The 17,924-nt window shown below is 37.0% G+C and overlaps 1 protein-coding gene across 6 annotated transcripts in view; it reads right to left on the bottom strand.

The window, feature by feature from the left end:
* The window catches only part of LOC106065352 (cGMP-dependent protein kinase 1-like), a 206,452-nt gene that overhangs the window by 25,563 nt on the left and 162,965 nt on the right, over positions 1-17,924 (bottom strand). For all 6 annotated transcript variants that reach the window (XM_056019966.1, XM_056019965.1, XM_056019964.1 and 3 more), the window contains 3 exons: positions 10,135-10,229; positions 9,304-9,375; positions 5,672-5,743 (listed from right to left, as the gene is read on the bottom strand). In XM_056019966.1, the coding sequence (XP_055875941.1) occupies positions 5,672-5,743; positions 9,304-9,375; positions 10,135-10,229 (239 nt within the window). The remainder of the gene's footprint in view (positions 1-5,671; positions 5,744-9,303; positions 9,376-10,134; positions 10,230-17,924) is intronic.

Genomic DNA, 17,924 nt, shown 5'->3' with positions numbered 1-17,924 from the left:
AGTAGATCTTGTAAATCAAATATTAGTGAGTAGTTACTGGTTAACCCACTTCTATATACACTGAAATGTAGGCTGACTAATAGATCTATTCAATTTGTTTGAAACATAGTAAATTTCATAATTAAACGATGTAGTCTACAATTTGAAAGTTTAAGATGAGGATGAGGTTGCGTGTCAATGTGTTATGCGCCAGGAGGCCCATTGACTCCGACTTCAGCCTGCTTTTCTTTTTGGTCGTGCTCCCATAGCCTTTGATCATCCAAGATCATCTGCAAGGCAGCAGGTGTTTATTTTCGGAGTTTTCTCTCCTAGATGAACTGCTATCCCTAGCTAACGAGTTTCATCTACCCGGGTTTAGAGTTAGAGCGCCCTATACTCGCTTTTGCTAGCAATCAGTCGATCAGAGTTTACACGGATGGCTCATCCAAGCCACCACAAATGGAGGAGCTGGAATACTTATCTAATGGCCAGATGGAGGAAAACTAGAAAAATCCATTGCAACTGGAGAGCTCTCTGACAGTCACAGAGCAGAAAGGGAAGCACTAACACTAGCTGCTACCATGCTAGCAAATCATCCAAGTTCCCCTCACAGTCAGATTGTCTTTCTAACAGACGCGAAAACAACCCTCCAAAGCTTGCAAAACTCTGATTCCCCTTATATTAAAAACCTCAGAACAGCACTTACAAAGCTCAACAACAACAGCAAAAAAAACTGTTATTCAATGGATACCAGCTCACATACAACTAGCAGGAAATGAGAAGGCTGACACACTCGCCAAGAGTGGGAGAACAAACTCACAAGTAAACTCTGCACTCTATTCAGAAGAAATGAAGAAATTAATTGTAGATAAAATAAATGAGAAATGGACGAGCTCCCATCCAAATCACAAGAAAGATGACGCTTACTATAAGCTATCCCGACAAGACCAACGTCTAATCTTTCTACTCAGGACCGGACACAACAGCATGCGACAACACATGTACCGGAAGCTCAAAATTGGAACCAGTGAAATCTGCCCATGTGGAGTATCACCAGAAAATGCCGACCACGTCCTCCAAAACTGCTCTCTCTACCAAGAGGCCCGTATAAGACATTGGCCCCAAATCACCCCAATAGAAAGAAAACTATATGGAGAGCTCCCTGATTTGGAAACCACTGCGCAGTTCATCTCATGTATTGGGCTAGTCATATGAACACTCCAACATAACAATGAGAACGATGAAGAAGAAGAAGAAAGTTTAAGAAATTGAACAATGTGAAACTAACCTGGAACATGACAAAGAGCAATTTAATGGCTCTGTCTAGGACCGTAGCGAGCTCTGTAACTTTTGCAATTTAATGGCTCTGTCTAGGACCGTAGCGAGCTCTGTAGACCAGCGAGATGTTCGTTAACATTTCTGTTCTCAATTTGACTTTTGACTCATCAAGAAAGAAACTAATCCGAGATTCAGTTGCACGTCAATGAGTTCTCATGTCGAGATTCAAGTTGCAAGTCAATGAGTTCTCATGTCGAGATTCAAGTTGCACGTCAATGAGTTCTCGTGTCGAGATTCAAGTTGCACGTCAATGAGTTCTCGTGTCGAGATTCAAGTTGCAAGTCAATGAGTTCTCGTGTCGAGATTCAAGTTTCAAGTCAATGAGTTCTCGTGTCGAGATTCAAGTTGCAAGTCAATGAGTTCTCGTGTCGAGATTCAGGTTGCAAGTCAATGAGTTCTCATGTCGAGATTCAAGTTGCACGTCAATGAGTTCTCGTGTCGAGATTCAAGTTGCAAGTCAATGAGTTCTCGTGTCGAGATTCAAGTTTCAAGTCAATGAGTTCTCGTGTCGAGATTCAAGTTGCAAGTCAATGAGTTCTCGTGTCGAGATTCAAGTTGCAAGTCAATGAGTTCTCGTGTCGAGATTCAAGTTGCACGTCAATGAGTTCTCGTGTCGAGATTCAAGTTGCAAGTCAATGAGTTCTCGTGTCGAGATTCAAGTTGCAAGTCAATGAGTTCTCGTGTCGAGATTCAAGTTGCACGTCAATGAGTTCTCGTGTCGAGATTCAAGTTTCAAGTCAATGAGTTCTCGTGTCGAGATTCAAGTTGCAAGTCAATGAGTTCTCGTGTCGAGATTCAAGTTTCAAGTCAATGAGTTCTCGTGTCGAGATTCAAGTTGCAAGTCAATGAGTTCTCATGTCGAGATTCAGGTTGCAAGTCAATGAGTTCTCATGTCGAGATTCATGTTGCACGTCAATGGGTTGTCATGTCGAGATTCAAGTTGCACGTCAATGAGTTCTCATGTCGAGATTCAAGTTGCACGTCAATGAGTTCTTATATGGGTTTGTATGTGAACGTTGAAAGGTTTGTTTCTTTCTATAGAAAGTAAAGCTGTAACCAACCAAAGCTTTGTGTATCGCCTAAGTCTTATCAGCTTATGGTCTGGGTGTATTTTATGGTCATTTAGTTTCAATTTATCTTGAGCTTCTTTCAAACAATGTATTTTTAGTCACTTGTGACAAAGCTTCTATCAACCCACTCTGTCTGGTAACAAGTGTGTACATGTTATTTCTCCCACACCCATTCTCGGATCAAGTTGAATCTTGAAACAATTATTTATTATACTAAACAAAACATGAACCAGTATTTTAAATGCGGGTTTAAAGCGAAAATCTTCAAACGTTGGCAGATCAAAACTATCTCAAAACTATCTCAGGGCTATCTCAAGTCACTCAACGACTGGAAACTATGAAGATTCACACTAACTTAAGGCTGTGAAAAGTAAAAGGTCAGTGTTGAAAGCTGATGTGACTGTTAAGATAGATTTATGTTGTTTTGACTTGAAAAGTATGTTAGAAATGAATGACTTTTTATTATGATTGTAGAAAAGAGAAACAGAACCTATAAAAAAAGTTATTTTTGCTAAGTTGAACAGAAGGACAAACATTTTTGGTTGTAACATTGTCTCGTCCAATAAGCGTGATGCATGTTATTGAATTAGTGAAACATGTAGAGTTTTGACATTTCCAGTCAGTTTTGTTTCGTTCATGACTTGAAGGATTTAATTCGGCACTCTGAATGTCATGTCCAAAAAAATCTATTAAATACACCAAATGTACAAACATTAAATGTACAATACACATTAGTAATGCATAAGTGACAAGTTATAAGTGAACAATTGTCAACAGTTGATGCGCTACAACCCAATATTTACAACCATATGATATACTTGCTACACTTTTAAACATGACATTAATTAACCGACGTTTTTATATTACAAAAGTTTAAGAAGTTTGAAAGTTGATAAATGAGGTGTATGTTAAAAGCCAGAAACTAAATAGATCTATCAGTCTTAAGTCCACATTTTACTTTCTAAATCTTTAGTTTTCAAGCTTGTTATTTGTGCTTTTTGCCGGTATACAATGTTCGCTCCCCTGTTCTCTGACATTCCTTTCAAGATTTTAAATAAATGGCGTAATTTATTTTTCTCTTTTTATTTTTCTATTTCATTTCGCCTAGGGCCTCTAATTATTTAAGTCCGGCCCTGATAAGGGTGTTGAAATATTTAGTTGATGTGATGATGAAATAATTGTGCAATATTGTTGAACTAATGAAAATTGTAAGAGTTTGTCTAACATGCCACATGGTCTGAAAGTCTTCAACTATTTCAATGTCTTAGGATCGGGCTGTAAAAAAGGCTTTTGAAATGTAAATATCAATCCCATCTTTGTTCGCCAACTAGAAGTCATCACGGTCCTGGCATAAAAAGAAACAAGTACAACAATGGCTGTTGCCAGAAAAACGTGTGAACAGAAAGTAGTTAGAAAATAATCAAGTTATTACTAGCGTCTGAGCGTGGACGCTAAACAACAGATAAACGAGTTGTCTTATCGCTGTCAAGTCAGAAGCCCAGAACGACGAATTTGTCAATGTAAACATCTGACGTCTGTCTAAGACAATGCCATTTTGTCATTCACCACTCACTCTCTCGGCTGTGTTTACCAACGTTTTTTTCTCTTCACTATTTAAGCAAGTGATTTTTTTGCTAAAGGAACGAAAAACCTGGCATCTCTGAGCGAGAGGCGAGTATCTCCATTTCCTACATTCCGTCAAGAATCTGGCCTGTTCTGTCAGGTATTACATTTCCCTCGCAGGATGCTCTATCTCGCGTTATCTGAAGATATGAGGTTCAAACACAGAGGTGGCGTCAGCGGCACACAGACGGACATTGTGGCCCTAGAAGACTTCACATGGTTCCCATTCAAGAGAAATGATAAAAGCATGTAGATGTCGTGATACATTTAACCTGGCATGTATTTGGATGTCGTCTAGTGAAACACTTTCGTGTATTATGAAGTACATTTTGTTGATGTTATTGGAAAGTAACAATTTATACAGGATAAGAAAATATATCTTTCTCTCTTTCCCAGACTGTCAATCAATCAATCAGTCAGTGTATATAAATCAGTCAATCAATCAATCTATCTCTGTCTGCCTGCCTGCCTGTCTGTCTGTCTGTCTGTCTGTCTATCTATCTATCTATCTATCTATCTATCTATCTATCTATCTATCTATCTATCTATCTATGTTTGTCTGTCTGTCTGTCTGTCTGTCTATATACATCTAAGTATTTATTGATCTCTCTATTCGTGTCCACCTATAACGGTCACTTATACAATGTCTATGTATTCTCCTTCTCTCTTTTTTCGTTCACATAGAACAGATCCACCGGCATGTCCATCTCAATGCGAGTTTTAGGAAAAACCCACAATGCTGTGTAAAATCTACCCACTTAAAACAAACTTGCACATTAACCTTCTACAACTTAGTTCATCAAAGCTTCTCATCAAAGACAGACGAGACATAAAACTGAAGGGGCTGCACTCTTTCAATAAATATTTTAAAGGAACAGAGACTTTCAATCAAGTTTGTGGACTTTCTACTTGTGTGATTTAAAATACTGAAAAATTTTTTTTTATTAAGTTTCTGTTTTCTTTTGTCAAATTTTTCACTTGTTATTTTTAAACAATTTTTTTTTTACCTGTTACTTTCAAACTCCTTGTTATTTTCTTCAGCTTGTTACTCTCTCACTTGCTTCAAGTTTATAAAAACGTACATTACAACATAGCTCTATTTCTACTTTTGTTTTCTTTTAAAACAGGGGGAAAAAAAAAGAAGTAAAATAATTCCCTTTCAGATTGTTTGGTCTATGGACAGATGAAGTTAAGCTCATCTTATGGGCACCAGTTAACTAGACTGTCATGTGGTCAAGTCATGTGACCAGGTCATGTGGTCAAGTCATGTGACCAGGTCATGTGGTCAGCTAGTCCATGTACCCATTAGAATTTGTCCTAATAATCGAGATCCCAGTCTAATCCCATGCATAACACAATAAGCTTGAGTATTACCCTCTCTACCCCCCCCCCCCCCCCACCTTTTTTCATAGTTAACCCATTTACCAAGGACATACATTTTCAAAAAATCAAATTTGTTATTACTTACATACAATGTGGACTTGTCAGTCATCCATTTCCAATCCTTTCTGTTGAAACCAATTTCTTTGACCCGCATGACCTACTTAAACCCTAAATGTAAATACTCTCCAATAATCCTATTTAATAAACCCTGGACCAGGAAGCACTAGTTTGAACGTCTTATAAACTGTGTCTAACAAACTCAGAAGGGAAACACTTACCCAGCCTTATCTTCTTCGTCCTCATAAATTTGTTTTAAATTGTCCAATGTGCTAATTAACTGCAGATAGGACCTAGTAGAGAAAATAAGTAATATGCATTAAAAAATCAATTCCTACTTTATGTTGAAATACAGTAATATAGTAACTAAATATTCATAACTTATTTGTAGTTGACAATTAAAAATAAAAACCGCAAATGTACTGGTTTGGCATTTAGACCCAAGACATTCGCATTATTAGTGTGACACTCAATCGCGTTATTGGTGTGACGCTCAATCGCGTTATTGGTGTGACCTCAATCGCGTTATTGGTGTGACGCTCAATCGCGTTATTGGTGTGACGCTCAATCGCGTTATTGGTGTGACGCTCAATCGCGTTATTGGTGTGACGCTCAATCGCGTTATTAGTGTGACCGTTATTAGTGTGACGCTCAATCGCGTTATTAGTGTGACGCTCAATCGCGTTATTAGTGTGACGCTCAACCAACTTCGCTAGCCAACAATCCTGCTATGTGCGAAATTTCGGATTGAAATTAATGATTCATTTTTCTAACTTGAGTTTTTGACTAGCTTCCTGCCACTTTCCACCCATGACAAGAAAGTGTGAGCTAATTCAATGTGTGGAGGTCTCAGCATGACGCCACTAGCCTAGACGGAGTGACGAGATAACCAATGGCTTGAAGGGGCTCATTGCTGCCAGGCCTACGGGTAACTTCAACTAACTATGAGAGTGGAGCAGTCTCAGACCTAATGGCTGTAGTATCCACAGAAAGCACTATTAGTTGTAGGCCTATTCACATCAAACTCTTATGTTTATTTCCACAATAAAATCTATTATTTGTATCCAAGGCAGGTTTTATTCAAGCCTTTCGAGAAAGGTTGAAACCTAATTGTAGTGTCTGGGGCACGTTTGAAACCTTATGACTGTGTACGATGTAAGCTTAGTTCTAATGGTCCTGACCTCCTCCACAATTTCCCCAAGCAGCGACACTTCCATAGTACTTGTAAACGTGGCTCTAGAAACACAGTCTACAAGTTGAGTCAGACCGATACTCTGATTAATATAATTATAATGTCAGTACTTGTTATTGCAAAGGTAATACATCTACAATTATGCTCATTATACCAAACTTGAAGTCATGAAGGCTAATTCGAGTTATTTTTACGTTTAAAAAAAAACCTTGACATTTCAAGTCCTGGACATTTACCACAATCAGCTATTATCGTTCTCATTTTCAGAACGAGGTTTAAAGCTCGAGGGGGGGTGCATGGAAAAACCAAATCATTTGCAAGTAAAAGAATAAAAACGAGATTACAAAGAGAGTTTGTGTTTTCACACAAACTCAGAACACAGGCTATCAATAACCACAATTCTACTTCTTTCCTTCCTAAATTGACCTGTGCGGAGCAGAGTGTTGCCCAAGTCACTGTTTTATTAACTATTATCATTATGATGATGATGGTGTGGCATTTTACTTCTGGAGAGACGATTTTTTCATATGACTAATAAGGCCAATCCTTGATACACAACTATTATTATTACATTGTTAATTTTCATTAGCATTTAATGAGCTCATTGTTATGAAAATTAGGTTCAATGTGACCCTGACCTTATAAATTTAATTTTAACGCAAAACGGTCTGCTTTCAGAAGACATAATAAAGTAGCCGTTTCACCTAAACTCTGCAAGCGACAAAATATCAGAAAATCGGATTTTAAATATTTTTTTTCTAGTTTTTTGGAGATGTAAACAGACCATTTCCGAAGCCGCTGAAAAAGACACAATTCTGTCATGCTCACGTGGAGACAAACAAATAATGTTCTGATGATAGAGAGGGACATTCATTGTATTCCTTTTATTTGGCTGCTTATTTTCTATTAAGATTGAAGATACATGAACGCAACGTAGAAAAGTATGAGGCAGACCTACACAAGATAAATGCCAAGTTTTAAGAATCTGTTCAGGAAATAATTTATAGAAAATTTGTTTATTTTGTGTACTATTTTGTGCCTTAGTAGGAGGACATCCACATTCAATATATAATACACCCAGGAATATTTTTATTCTAAACGGTAACATATAAAAGAAAAGAAATTCTCTAGTTTCTGCACACACTCATGTGCCAGTATTAAAAATTCTGAAGTCTAGATGCCACAGACAGAACTGACTTCGAAAACTGCGGTAGAGCCATGTAATACGAGCTACCATTTTGAAATGGAGTGTAGATACAGAGGGCGGCCTTGTGCTTCGGCGCCCATTTAGTTATCAAGATGTGCTGGGTTCAGCTGATGACTTGCATTCTGTTGCACCCGGGGCGTGTACGAATAATTTACTGGGCATAAAGAAACCATTCTAACATAGACGGCACTTGCATGGCTTTTTAAGCAGAGATTATCTAACCACTGCATTGGCACAGTAAAGAAATTGGGGGGGGGGAGATGGAGTGGAGAGATAAAGAAGGAGTTAAGTAGGGCAAGTCTACTCGTTTGACTGTTCCTGATTTTTTAGGCAGGTTCTAACAGACAAGGTTAAATGGGGGCACACCCTGTGGATCCTGACAACGAGACTCTTCAGTCAAAGAGATTGATACGAGATATGCCTGTCTACCTTTCAGTATTTTTTGTTTTACTCCCACGTACTCTACCTTGATGCCTAGTATTCAAATCTAAAGCCAGTTTCGTCAGTCTGAGAGGGAAATAAATTAAATATTTTGTAGATGTCATCAGTGTTGGGTGTTTTTCTCAAAGTATTTTGGATAGTTGTTTTTTTTTTATATATCTAATGTATAATTGATTGTAAAGCATCATTCCAATGTATCTGCCATTTCAATAGGTCTACCGTTCATGCATAGCTCTACTTGAAACAACTACTATTATAAACAGAGTTTGGCAGCATCCATCTTGTACATTCAGTAAGCACTGAGTAGTGTTTGGATTACAAGATGTCTCATCAAGTAGTATTGACAGAAAAAAAAGTTCAATATAAAAATACTTTTAATAAACCTCGCTTATATTGAGTGAAATTGCATCAACTAATTTTCAATCAATCATGGAATTAATTTTTAATAGATCTAAACTAACAATAATACATTTTTGAGATTGAAATTATTTTTATTAATTGTATTTTTTTTACGCAACCTTCATGCTTATAGCATGCTCAGTGCACTATGGTCCAATCACTTTGTGGACCAGTTGACTGGATGGGGTGTGTGTTATGATATCCGGGAGATTTCAGTGCTGCCTTTTCAAAAGCAAGTAGAAAAAAGTGAATGGAGTCTGAATTCCAACTAGAGATTTCATGATAGAAGACCCATCCTTTGGCTACTGAGCTAGTATACAAATAAAAGGTTTCATTAGCCTAGTGTTAGTGTTTTGCCAACGACCTAATGATGTTCCTATTGACAAAAGGCCATCTAAAACAAAATTAATTAACACAAAATGATTAAGTAATTAAGTTTGTTTTTTTAAATGTATTGATGTCTGAATAAATAACTGTACAAGTTTCAACTGGATCCGAGTTGGGAAGTGGGAGAAATAACATGTCCACTATTTGGACCCGATAGAGTGAGTTGGTCAAAGCTCGATAAAAGTTACTCATCCAATGAGAGCATATATTAAAGTTGAATTACTTACTCTCTGTCTATAACCAAACAATCCACGCCGTTGGTATCAGCTGACACAATGTTGGCTGTTCTGACATCTTCACTGGATACAATTAGAAATATAAAACAAAAATAATATATAAAAACACTTGAAAAAAAAAACAAAGCTTATTATGAGTAATTATATCAATTCGTTTGGATCCCATCTGTCAAGTACAATGTCATACCCTTGATGGATAAAAAAAATAATTACAAAAAAAAAATTAACAAATTGGTTACTGTTTTGTATTGATTCTTGTTTTATCGGGTACAAGAAATACTTGGGCCAAATGTTCAACGTGATCCGAGATTGGGTGTGAGAGAAATAACGTGTACAAAAAATTGTGTGGAAAGGATAGAGTGTGTGGAAAGGATAGACTGTGTAGAAAGGATAGAGTGTGTGGAAAGGATAGAGTGTGTGAGGATAGAGTGTGTGGAAAGGATAGAGTGTGTGGAAAGGATAGAGTGTGTAGAAAGGATAGAGTGTGTAGAAAGGATAGAGTGTGTAGAAAGGATAAAATATAGACTAAATCCGAATCAGTGTACTAATGCAAGTCTAGTGACCAAGAAACCAAACAGCACTAAGACAAACAGAACGTGTGTTTATGTGTCCAGAGAGAAAGCGAGTGAACGCGAGAAAGAAATTGAGCAAGTTACAAAAGAGAACTAGTGATTTTAAAAAATTGAGCGAGAGAGAGAGAGAAAGAGAAGGAGAGAGAGATGTATATAGAGGCAATGACTTACAGACGAAGAGAGTTGAAAACGAGCTAAATCGGTAGTTTGTATATTCAATTCATTAATCTCCCAATCTGGAGTGACTCACCCTTGAAGAGCTCTCTCACCAAAGAAATCACCTTTCTGTAACAAACGAATCACCTGTTCTTCATGCGTCTTGGAATTTCTTTTCGTCACTTTCACCTGAAATACATTTGTTCAGGTCAGTCACAAGCCTGGAGATTTTCAGAACAAATTTTGTTTAGACATCAGTAATCTCACCGCTTGGCGCCCTGCCTCGTCATTGGCTGGATCTGATGAAACCTAAGGGGGTGGAAAGGGGTTCTCAGTTGATAGCCCACAACGCCTCATTAACCAACAGCTTCCGGTGATCGTCAGCTAAACTAAACGATTTGGCTTTTGAATGCTTTTTATTTTAGCACGAGCCAATAAATCCACACTAAAATTATTGGAGTCATTGAAAATGTCAGTACAGTACTTTAATTTAAAACATTTTGTGGATGATAAAAAAAACAAAAACCCACCCAATTTAGATGATTTCTTTGGCTAATTAAGGGTGTCATTTGTCCAGCACAACGACCAACCGCCTTTACTTTCCCCAACTAATGTGTGGCACCCTTTAGACTCAGGGACATCCTAGAAATTCAAGATCCCAATATTTACCGAGATTTGAACCCGAGCCTAGAGCTTCACAATTCATCCACCACACTCAACCATTAGAAAGTTTAAAATCCTAACCTCCACCGAGATTTAGACTCGTGCACCCCCTCTCTCTCTCTAAGCTCGGAGGCCAATCGACAAATATTAACTAAATCCAATTAAAATGGTTTGACTGGACTTCTCTAAAATGGTTTGACTGGAGTTCTCTAAAATGGTTTGACTGGAGTTCTCTAAAATGGTTTGACTGGAGTTCTCTAAAATGGTTTGACTGGAGTTCTCTAAAATGGTTTGACTGGAGTTCTCTAAAATGGTTTGACTGGAGTTCTCTAAAATGGTTTGACTAGGGTTAATAGAATGGTAAACTAAAACGCTTTAACTAAGAGTGGATAAAAAGGATTGACTATGGGTTGATAAAATGATTTAACTTGTGGTTGATATAACAGTTTTTCTGGAGTTGATAAAATGATTTAACTTGTGGTTGATATAACAGTTTTTCTGGAGTTGATAAAATGATTTAACTTGTGGTTGATATAACAGTTTTTCTGGAGTTGATAAAATGATTTAACTTGTGGTTAATATAACAGTTTTTCTGGAGTTGATAAAATGATTTAACTTGTGGTTGATATAACAGTTTTTCTAGAGTTGATAAAATGATTTAACTTGTGGTTGATATAACAGTTTTTCTGGAGTTGATAAAATGATTTAACTTGTGGTTGATATAACAGTTTTTCTGGAGTTGATAAAATGATTTAGCTTGTGGTTGATATAACAGTTTTTCTGGAGTTGATAAAATGATTTAGCTTGTGGTTGATATAACAGTTTTTCTGGAGTTGATAAAATGATTTAACTTGTGGTTGATATAACAGTTTTTCTGGAGTTGATAAAATGATTTAACTTGTGGTTGATATAACAGTTTTTCTGGAGTTGATAAAATGATTTAACTTGTGGTTGATATAACAATTTTTCTGGAGTTGATAAAATGATTTAACTTGTGGTTGATATAACAGTTTTTCTGGAGTTGATAAAATGATTTAACTTGTGGTTGATATAACAGTTTTTCTGGAGTTGATAAATGATTTAATTTGTGGTTGATATAACAGTTTTTCTGGAGTTGATAAAATGATTTAACTTGTGGTTGATATAACAGTTTTTCTGGAGTTGATAAAATGATTTAACTTGTGGTTGATATAACAGTTTTTCTGGAGTTGATAAAATGATTTAACTTGTGGTTGATATAACAGTTTTTCTGGAGTTGATAAAATGATTTAGCTTGTGGTTGATATAACAGTTTTTCTGGAGTTGATAAAATGATTTAGCTTGTGGTTGATATAACAGTTTTTCTGGAGTTGATAAAATGATTTAGCTTGTGGTTGATATAACAGTTTTTCTGGAGTTGATAAAATGATTTAGCTTGTGGTTGATATAACAGTTTTTCTGGAGTTGATAAAATGATTTAGCTTGTGGTTGATATAACAGTTTTTCTGGAGTTGATAAAATGATTTAACTTGTGGTTGATATAACAGTTTTTCTGGAGTTGATAAAATGATTTAACTTGTGGTTGATATAACAGTTTTTCTGGAGTTGATAAAATGATTTAACTTGTGGTTGATATAACAATTTTTCTGGAGTTGATAAAATGATTTAACTTGTGGTTGATATAACAGTTTTTCTGGAGTTGATAAAATGATTTAACTTGTGGTTGATATAACAGTTTTTCTGGAGTTGATAAATGATTTAATTTGTGGTTGATATAACAGTTTTTCTGGAGTTGATAAAATGATTTAACTTGTGGTTGATATAACAGTTTTTCTGGAGTTGATAAAATGATTTAACTTGTGGTTGATATAACAGTTTTTCTGGAGTTGATAAAATGATTTAACTTGTGGTTGATATAACAGTTTTTCTGGAGTTGATAAAATGATTTAGCTTGTGGTTGATATAACAGTTTTTCTGGAGTTGATAAAATGATTTAGCTTGTGGTTGATATAACAGTTTTTCTGGAGTTGATAAAATGATTTAGCTTGTGGTTGATATAACAGTTTTTCTGGAGTTGATAAAATGATTTAGCTTGTGGTTGATATAACAGTTTTTCTGGAGTTGATAAAATGATTTAACTTGTGGTTGATATAACAGTTTTTCTGGAGTTGATAAAATGATTTAACTTGTGGTTGATATAACAGTTTTTCTGGAGTTGATAAAATGATTTAACTTGTGGTTGATATAACAGTTTTTCTGGAGTTGATAAAATGATTTAACTTGTGGTTGATATAACAATTTTTCTGGAGTTGATAAAATGATTTAACTTGTGGTTGATATAACAGTTTTTCTGGAGTTGATAAAATGATTTAACTTGTGGTTGATATAACAGTTTTTCTGGAGTAGATAAATGATTTAATTTGTGGTTGATATAACAGTTTTTCTGGAGTTGATAAAATGATTTAACTTGTGGTTGATATAACAGTTTTTCTGGAGTTGATAAAATGATTTAACTTGTGGTTGATATAACAGTTTTTCTGGAGTTGATAAAATGATTTAGCTTGTGGTTGATATAACAGTTTTTCTGGAGTTGATAAAATGATTTAGCTTGTGGTTGATATAACAGTTTTTCTGGAGTTGATAAAATGATTTAGCTTGTGGTTGATATAACAGTTTTTCTGGAGTTGATAAAATGATTTAACTTGTGGTTGATATAACAGTTTTTCTGGAGTTGATAAAATGATTTAACTTGTGGTTGATATAACAGTTTTTCTGGAGTTGATAAAATGATTTAACTTGTGGTTGATATAACAGTTTTTCTGGAGTTGATAAAATGGTTTGATTTGGATTGATAGAATAAATAGCCAAGAGCTGTTATGTTCCCGTCATTAGCCTGTTTAACTTGGGTAGAGTAGATCAGTAAGGAATTGAACAGATAGGCTCATAATGCGGTAACCAATTCACACCTATCGAAATTTATCCATGCATTCAAAAATTAGTATAATTTTAACTCCACTGTATAAAATTGGATCACTTCATAATTTAGTTTTATTCAGAATTTATTATCAGGCTAAGGTATCAGTCATGTTTCATAATATTCGTTTCTGTGTACAGGCATCAATGAGCACTATAGTACCAAAGCAGTGGGGCAGAAGAGTCAAAGGTCTATTAAGCAAATCTTAACAACACCTGTTCTCCAGGTAAGACCCATTTCCTAACCCTCTCCCTTCTCCCAGCCCGTGCTTTCCATGCTCATTCGTTCAGTTTTAAATCGGACTTAAGTATCGCACGTTAGTTCTTATAAGCAGTACTATGATCTAGGTGCTAGTGACATAATTCTTCTCAAGACACCGAGGGTAAGATGTAGCATGACCAGTAGCTCATATACCTAGGGGCGTTGCCTTAAGTGTGTCTTGGCCTATTGGCATCGAAATCTTAAAAAAAAAAGTGAAAAGACTTTGGAATGTACACACAAAATAATAAAAAATATTTATAAAAATAGGACTCAATGGATCCCCGTAAAAAAAAAGTTAAATAGCCAAGGCGTTTCCATTTACTTTCCCAAATAAATATCTGGCACCCATCACAGTTGGGTGAACTCTTAGAGACATTCTAAAAGTCCTTAAAATCCAAATTCGAGATAAGAACATAAGCCATTAGTAACTCATCTGAATCTTTCAACAGCGTATAGCTCCTCCGTGTATTTCTTAACTCTGTGGGTATAAAGTATAGGTCCTCCAAGTACTTGGTAGTGGGTATAACTTATAGGTCCTCCATGTACTTGGTAACTCAGTGTGTATAAAGTATAGGTCTTCCAAGTACTTAGTAACTCAGTGGGTATAACTTATAGGTCCTCCAAGTACTTGGTAAGTGGGTATAACTTATAGGTCCTCCATGTACTTGGTAAGTGGGTATAACTTATAGGTCCTCCATGTACTTGGTAAGTGGGTATAACTTATAGGTCCTCCAAGTACTTGGTAAGTGGGTATAACTTATAGGTCCTCCAAGTACTTGGTAAGTGGGTATAACTTATAGGTCCTCCAAGTACTTGGTAAGTGGGTATAACTTGTAGGTCCTCCAAGTACTTGGTAGTGGGTATAACTTATAGGTCCTCCAAGTACTTGGTAACTCAGTGGGTATAACTTATAGGTCCTCCAAGTACTTGGTAAGTGGGTATAACTTATAGGTCCTCCAAGTACTTGGTAAGTGGGTATAACTTGTAGGTCCTCCAAGTACTTGGTAAGTGGGTATAACTTATAGGTCATCCAAGTACTTGGTAAGTGGGTATAACTTATAGGTCCTCCAAGTACTTGGTAAGTGGGTATAACTTATAGGTCCTCCAAGTACTTGGTAAGTGGGTATAACTTATAGGTCCTCCAAGTACTTGGTAAGTGGGTATAACTTATAGGTCATCCAAGTACTTGGTAAGTGGGTATAACTTAAAGGTCCTCCAAGTACTTGGTAAGTGGGTATAACTTATAGGTCCTCCAAGTACTTGGTAAGTGGGTATAACTTAAAGGTCCTCCATGTACTTGGTAACTCTGTGGGTATAACGTATAGGTCTTTCATGTACTTGGTAACTCAGTGGGTATAAAGTATAAGTCCTCTAAGTACTTGGTAACTCTGTGGGTATAAAGTATAGGTCCTCCATGTACTTGGTAACTCTGTGGTAACTCTTTGGGTATAACTTAAAGGTCCTCCAAGTACTTGGTAACTCTGTGGGTATAAAGTATAGGTCCTCCATGTGCTTGGTAACTCTGTGGGTATAAAGTATAGGTCCTTCATGTACTTGGTAACTCAGTGGGTATAAAGTATAGGTCCTCCATGTGCTTGGTAACTCTGTGGGTATAAAGTATAGGTCCTCCATGTACTTGGTAACTCTGTGGGTATAACTTAAAGGTCCTCCAAGTACTTGGTAACTCTGTGGGTATAAAGTGTAGGTCCTCCATGTGCTTGGTAACTCTGTGAGTATAAAGTATAGGTCCTCCATGTGCTTGGTAACTCAGTGGGTATAAAGTATAGGTCCTCCATGTGCTTGGTAACTCAGTGGGTATAAAGTATAGGTCCTCCATGTGCTTGGTAACTCAGTGGGTATAAAGTATAGGTCCTCCATGTGCTTGGTAACTGTGGGTATAAAGTATAGGTCCTCCATGTACTTGGTAAGTTTTGAGTTTAAATCCTCTCTTCCAGATGGCGTTTTTTAAAGTTTAAAACCACTCCAGATGAGTTTGAGTTTAAAATCCCCCTATAGAGAGTTTTGAGGTTGAAAGCCCCCTCTTCAATATTATTCTAAAGCAAACTACACTCACCGAATTCGTTGAGGGTAGCTAAATAGGGTTAAAAAAAAAACAACTCCAGAGATATCTTAGTTTAAAACCCCAAACAGATGATTTAGACGATAAAACTTCCTTTTTCGATCTAAAATCTAAAGCAAACTACAGTCACCTCATTTCAAAAGAGTGGCAAATAGAGGCTAGAAAATTTCTACCAGCGGCTGGACTCCATTAATAAACTACCGAAATTGAAAGCTCAACAAAGATGGATAATACGGATTTTAGGAGTCAGTTATAGAGATCGAGTCTCAATCAAGTAAATGCTTTGCCGAACTGGGAGTCGACCCATTGGTAAGGTTGTGACAGAGCGTAGTATAAGGTTTGCGGGACATGTATTCCGACAAAATAAATTAGGCATAATAAGAGTTGCAATGACATAGAGGCCATTACGAATAACTCTGTGGGTATAAAGTATAGGTCCTCCATGTACTTGGTATCTCAGTGGGTATAAAGTATAGGTCTTCCAAGTACTTGGTAACTCAGTGGGTATAAAGTATAGGTCTTCCAAGTACTTGGTAACTCAGTGGGTATAAAGTTTAGGTCTTTCAAGTACTTGGTAACTCAGTGGGTATAAAGTATGGGTCTTCCAAGTACTTGGTAACTCAGTGGGTATAACTTATAGGTCCTCCATGTACTTGGTAACTCAGTGGGTATAACTTATAGGTCTTCCAAGTACTTGGTAACTCAGTGGGTATAAAGTAAAAGTCTTTCAAGTACGTGGTAACTCAGTGGGTATAAAGTATAGGTCTTCCAAGTACTTGGTAACTCAGTGGGTATAAAGTATAGGTCCTCCATGTATGTGACATAATGGGGAAATAACTATTTTTGATTACTTGTATAGTTAGGAGTGATTCCCCTTATGTAGTTTATAAAAGGCCTTGCAAACTGTGTTTAGTTGCCACTTGCTCCTGAATTACCAGCTTGACCACTTGACCTGTGTTGTGAATAGTATTTTTTTTTCTGTTAGTGGTCGTGTGTCATGGGGTACTCGTAGAAGTGTGCCCTGCTCTGGAGATCTTTGGGCTAAGTATATCTTTAGTATTATTGTATTTTATATAATGTATTTATTAATAGATATAGCCTCAAATGATTTCCAGGCAGTATCTTTTTTGCCCTGATGTTCTGCATCCTGGGGTACTCCCAAACGTGAAATATTTTTGTAACCTTTTTCTGAGGGATTCAACCTGTATTGAATCATCAGATGGACTTTACATATTTTTATAGCCTTGTCTCTGAGGGATTCAACCGGTATTGAATCATCAGATGGGCTTTACCAAACGGATGTCTGTAGGTGGGATTCTATGAAGCTTGTAGGCTCATAGGTTTCCCTGAAGCCTATAGTTCATCATGACCATTTTGTTTTTGTTTTGGCTAAAAGTGGCTAGTGTAAGCCTGAAGCCTGTAACCCTAGAGTAGCCAAAAGTGGTCGTGTTTCGACCTGAGGCCTGTAACCCTAGAGTTGCCAAAAGTGGTCGTGTTTCGACCTGAGGCCTGTAACCCTAGAGTAGCCAAAAGTGGTCGTGTTTCGACCTGAGGCCTGTGACCCTAGAGTAGCCAAAAGTGGTCGTGTTTCGACCTGAGGCCTGTGACCCTAGAGTAGCCAAAAGTGGTCGTGTTTCGACCTGAGGCCTGTGACCCTAGAGTAGCCAAAAGTGGTCGTGTTTCGACCTGAGGCCTGTAACCCTAGAGTAGCCAAAAGTGGTCGTGTTTCGACCTGAGGCCTGTGACCCTAGAGTAGCCAAAAGTGGTCGTGTTTCGACCTGAGGCCTGTAACCCTAGAGTAGCCAAAAGTGGTCGTGTTTCGACCTGAGGCCTGTGACCCTAGAGTAGCCAAAAGTGGTCGTGTTTCGACCTGAGGCCTGTGACCCTAGAGTAGCCAAAAGTGGTCGTGTTTCGACCTGAGGCCTGT

Source organism: Biomphalaria glabrata, chromosome 2 (assembly GCF_947242115.1).
Source record: "Biomphalaria glabrata chromosome 2, xgBioGlab47.1, whole genome shotgun sequence".
Taxonomy (NCBI): domain Eukaryota; kingdom Metazoa; phylum Mollusca; class Gastropoda; family Planorbidae; genus Biomphalaria; species Biomphalaria glabrata.
The sequence above is the reverse complement of the archived record's forward strand: the minus strand, read 5'-3'. Positions and strand labels throughout refer to the sequence as shown.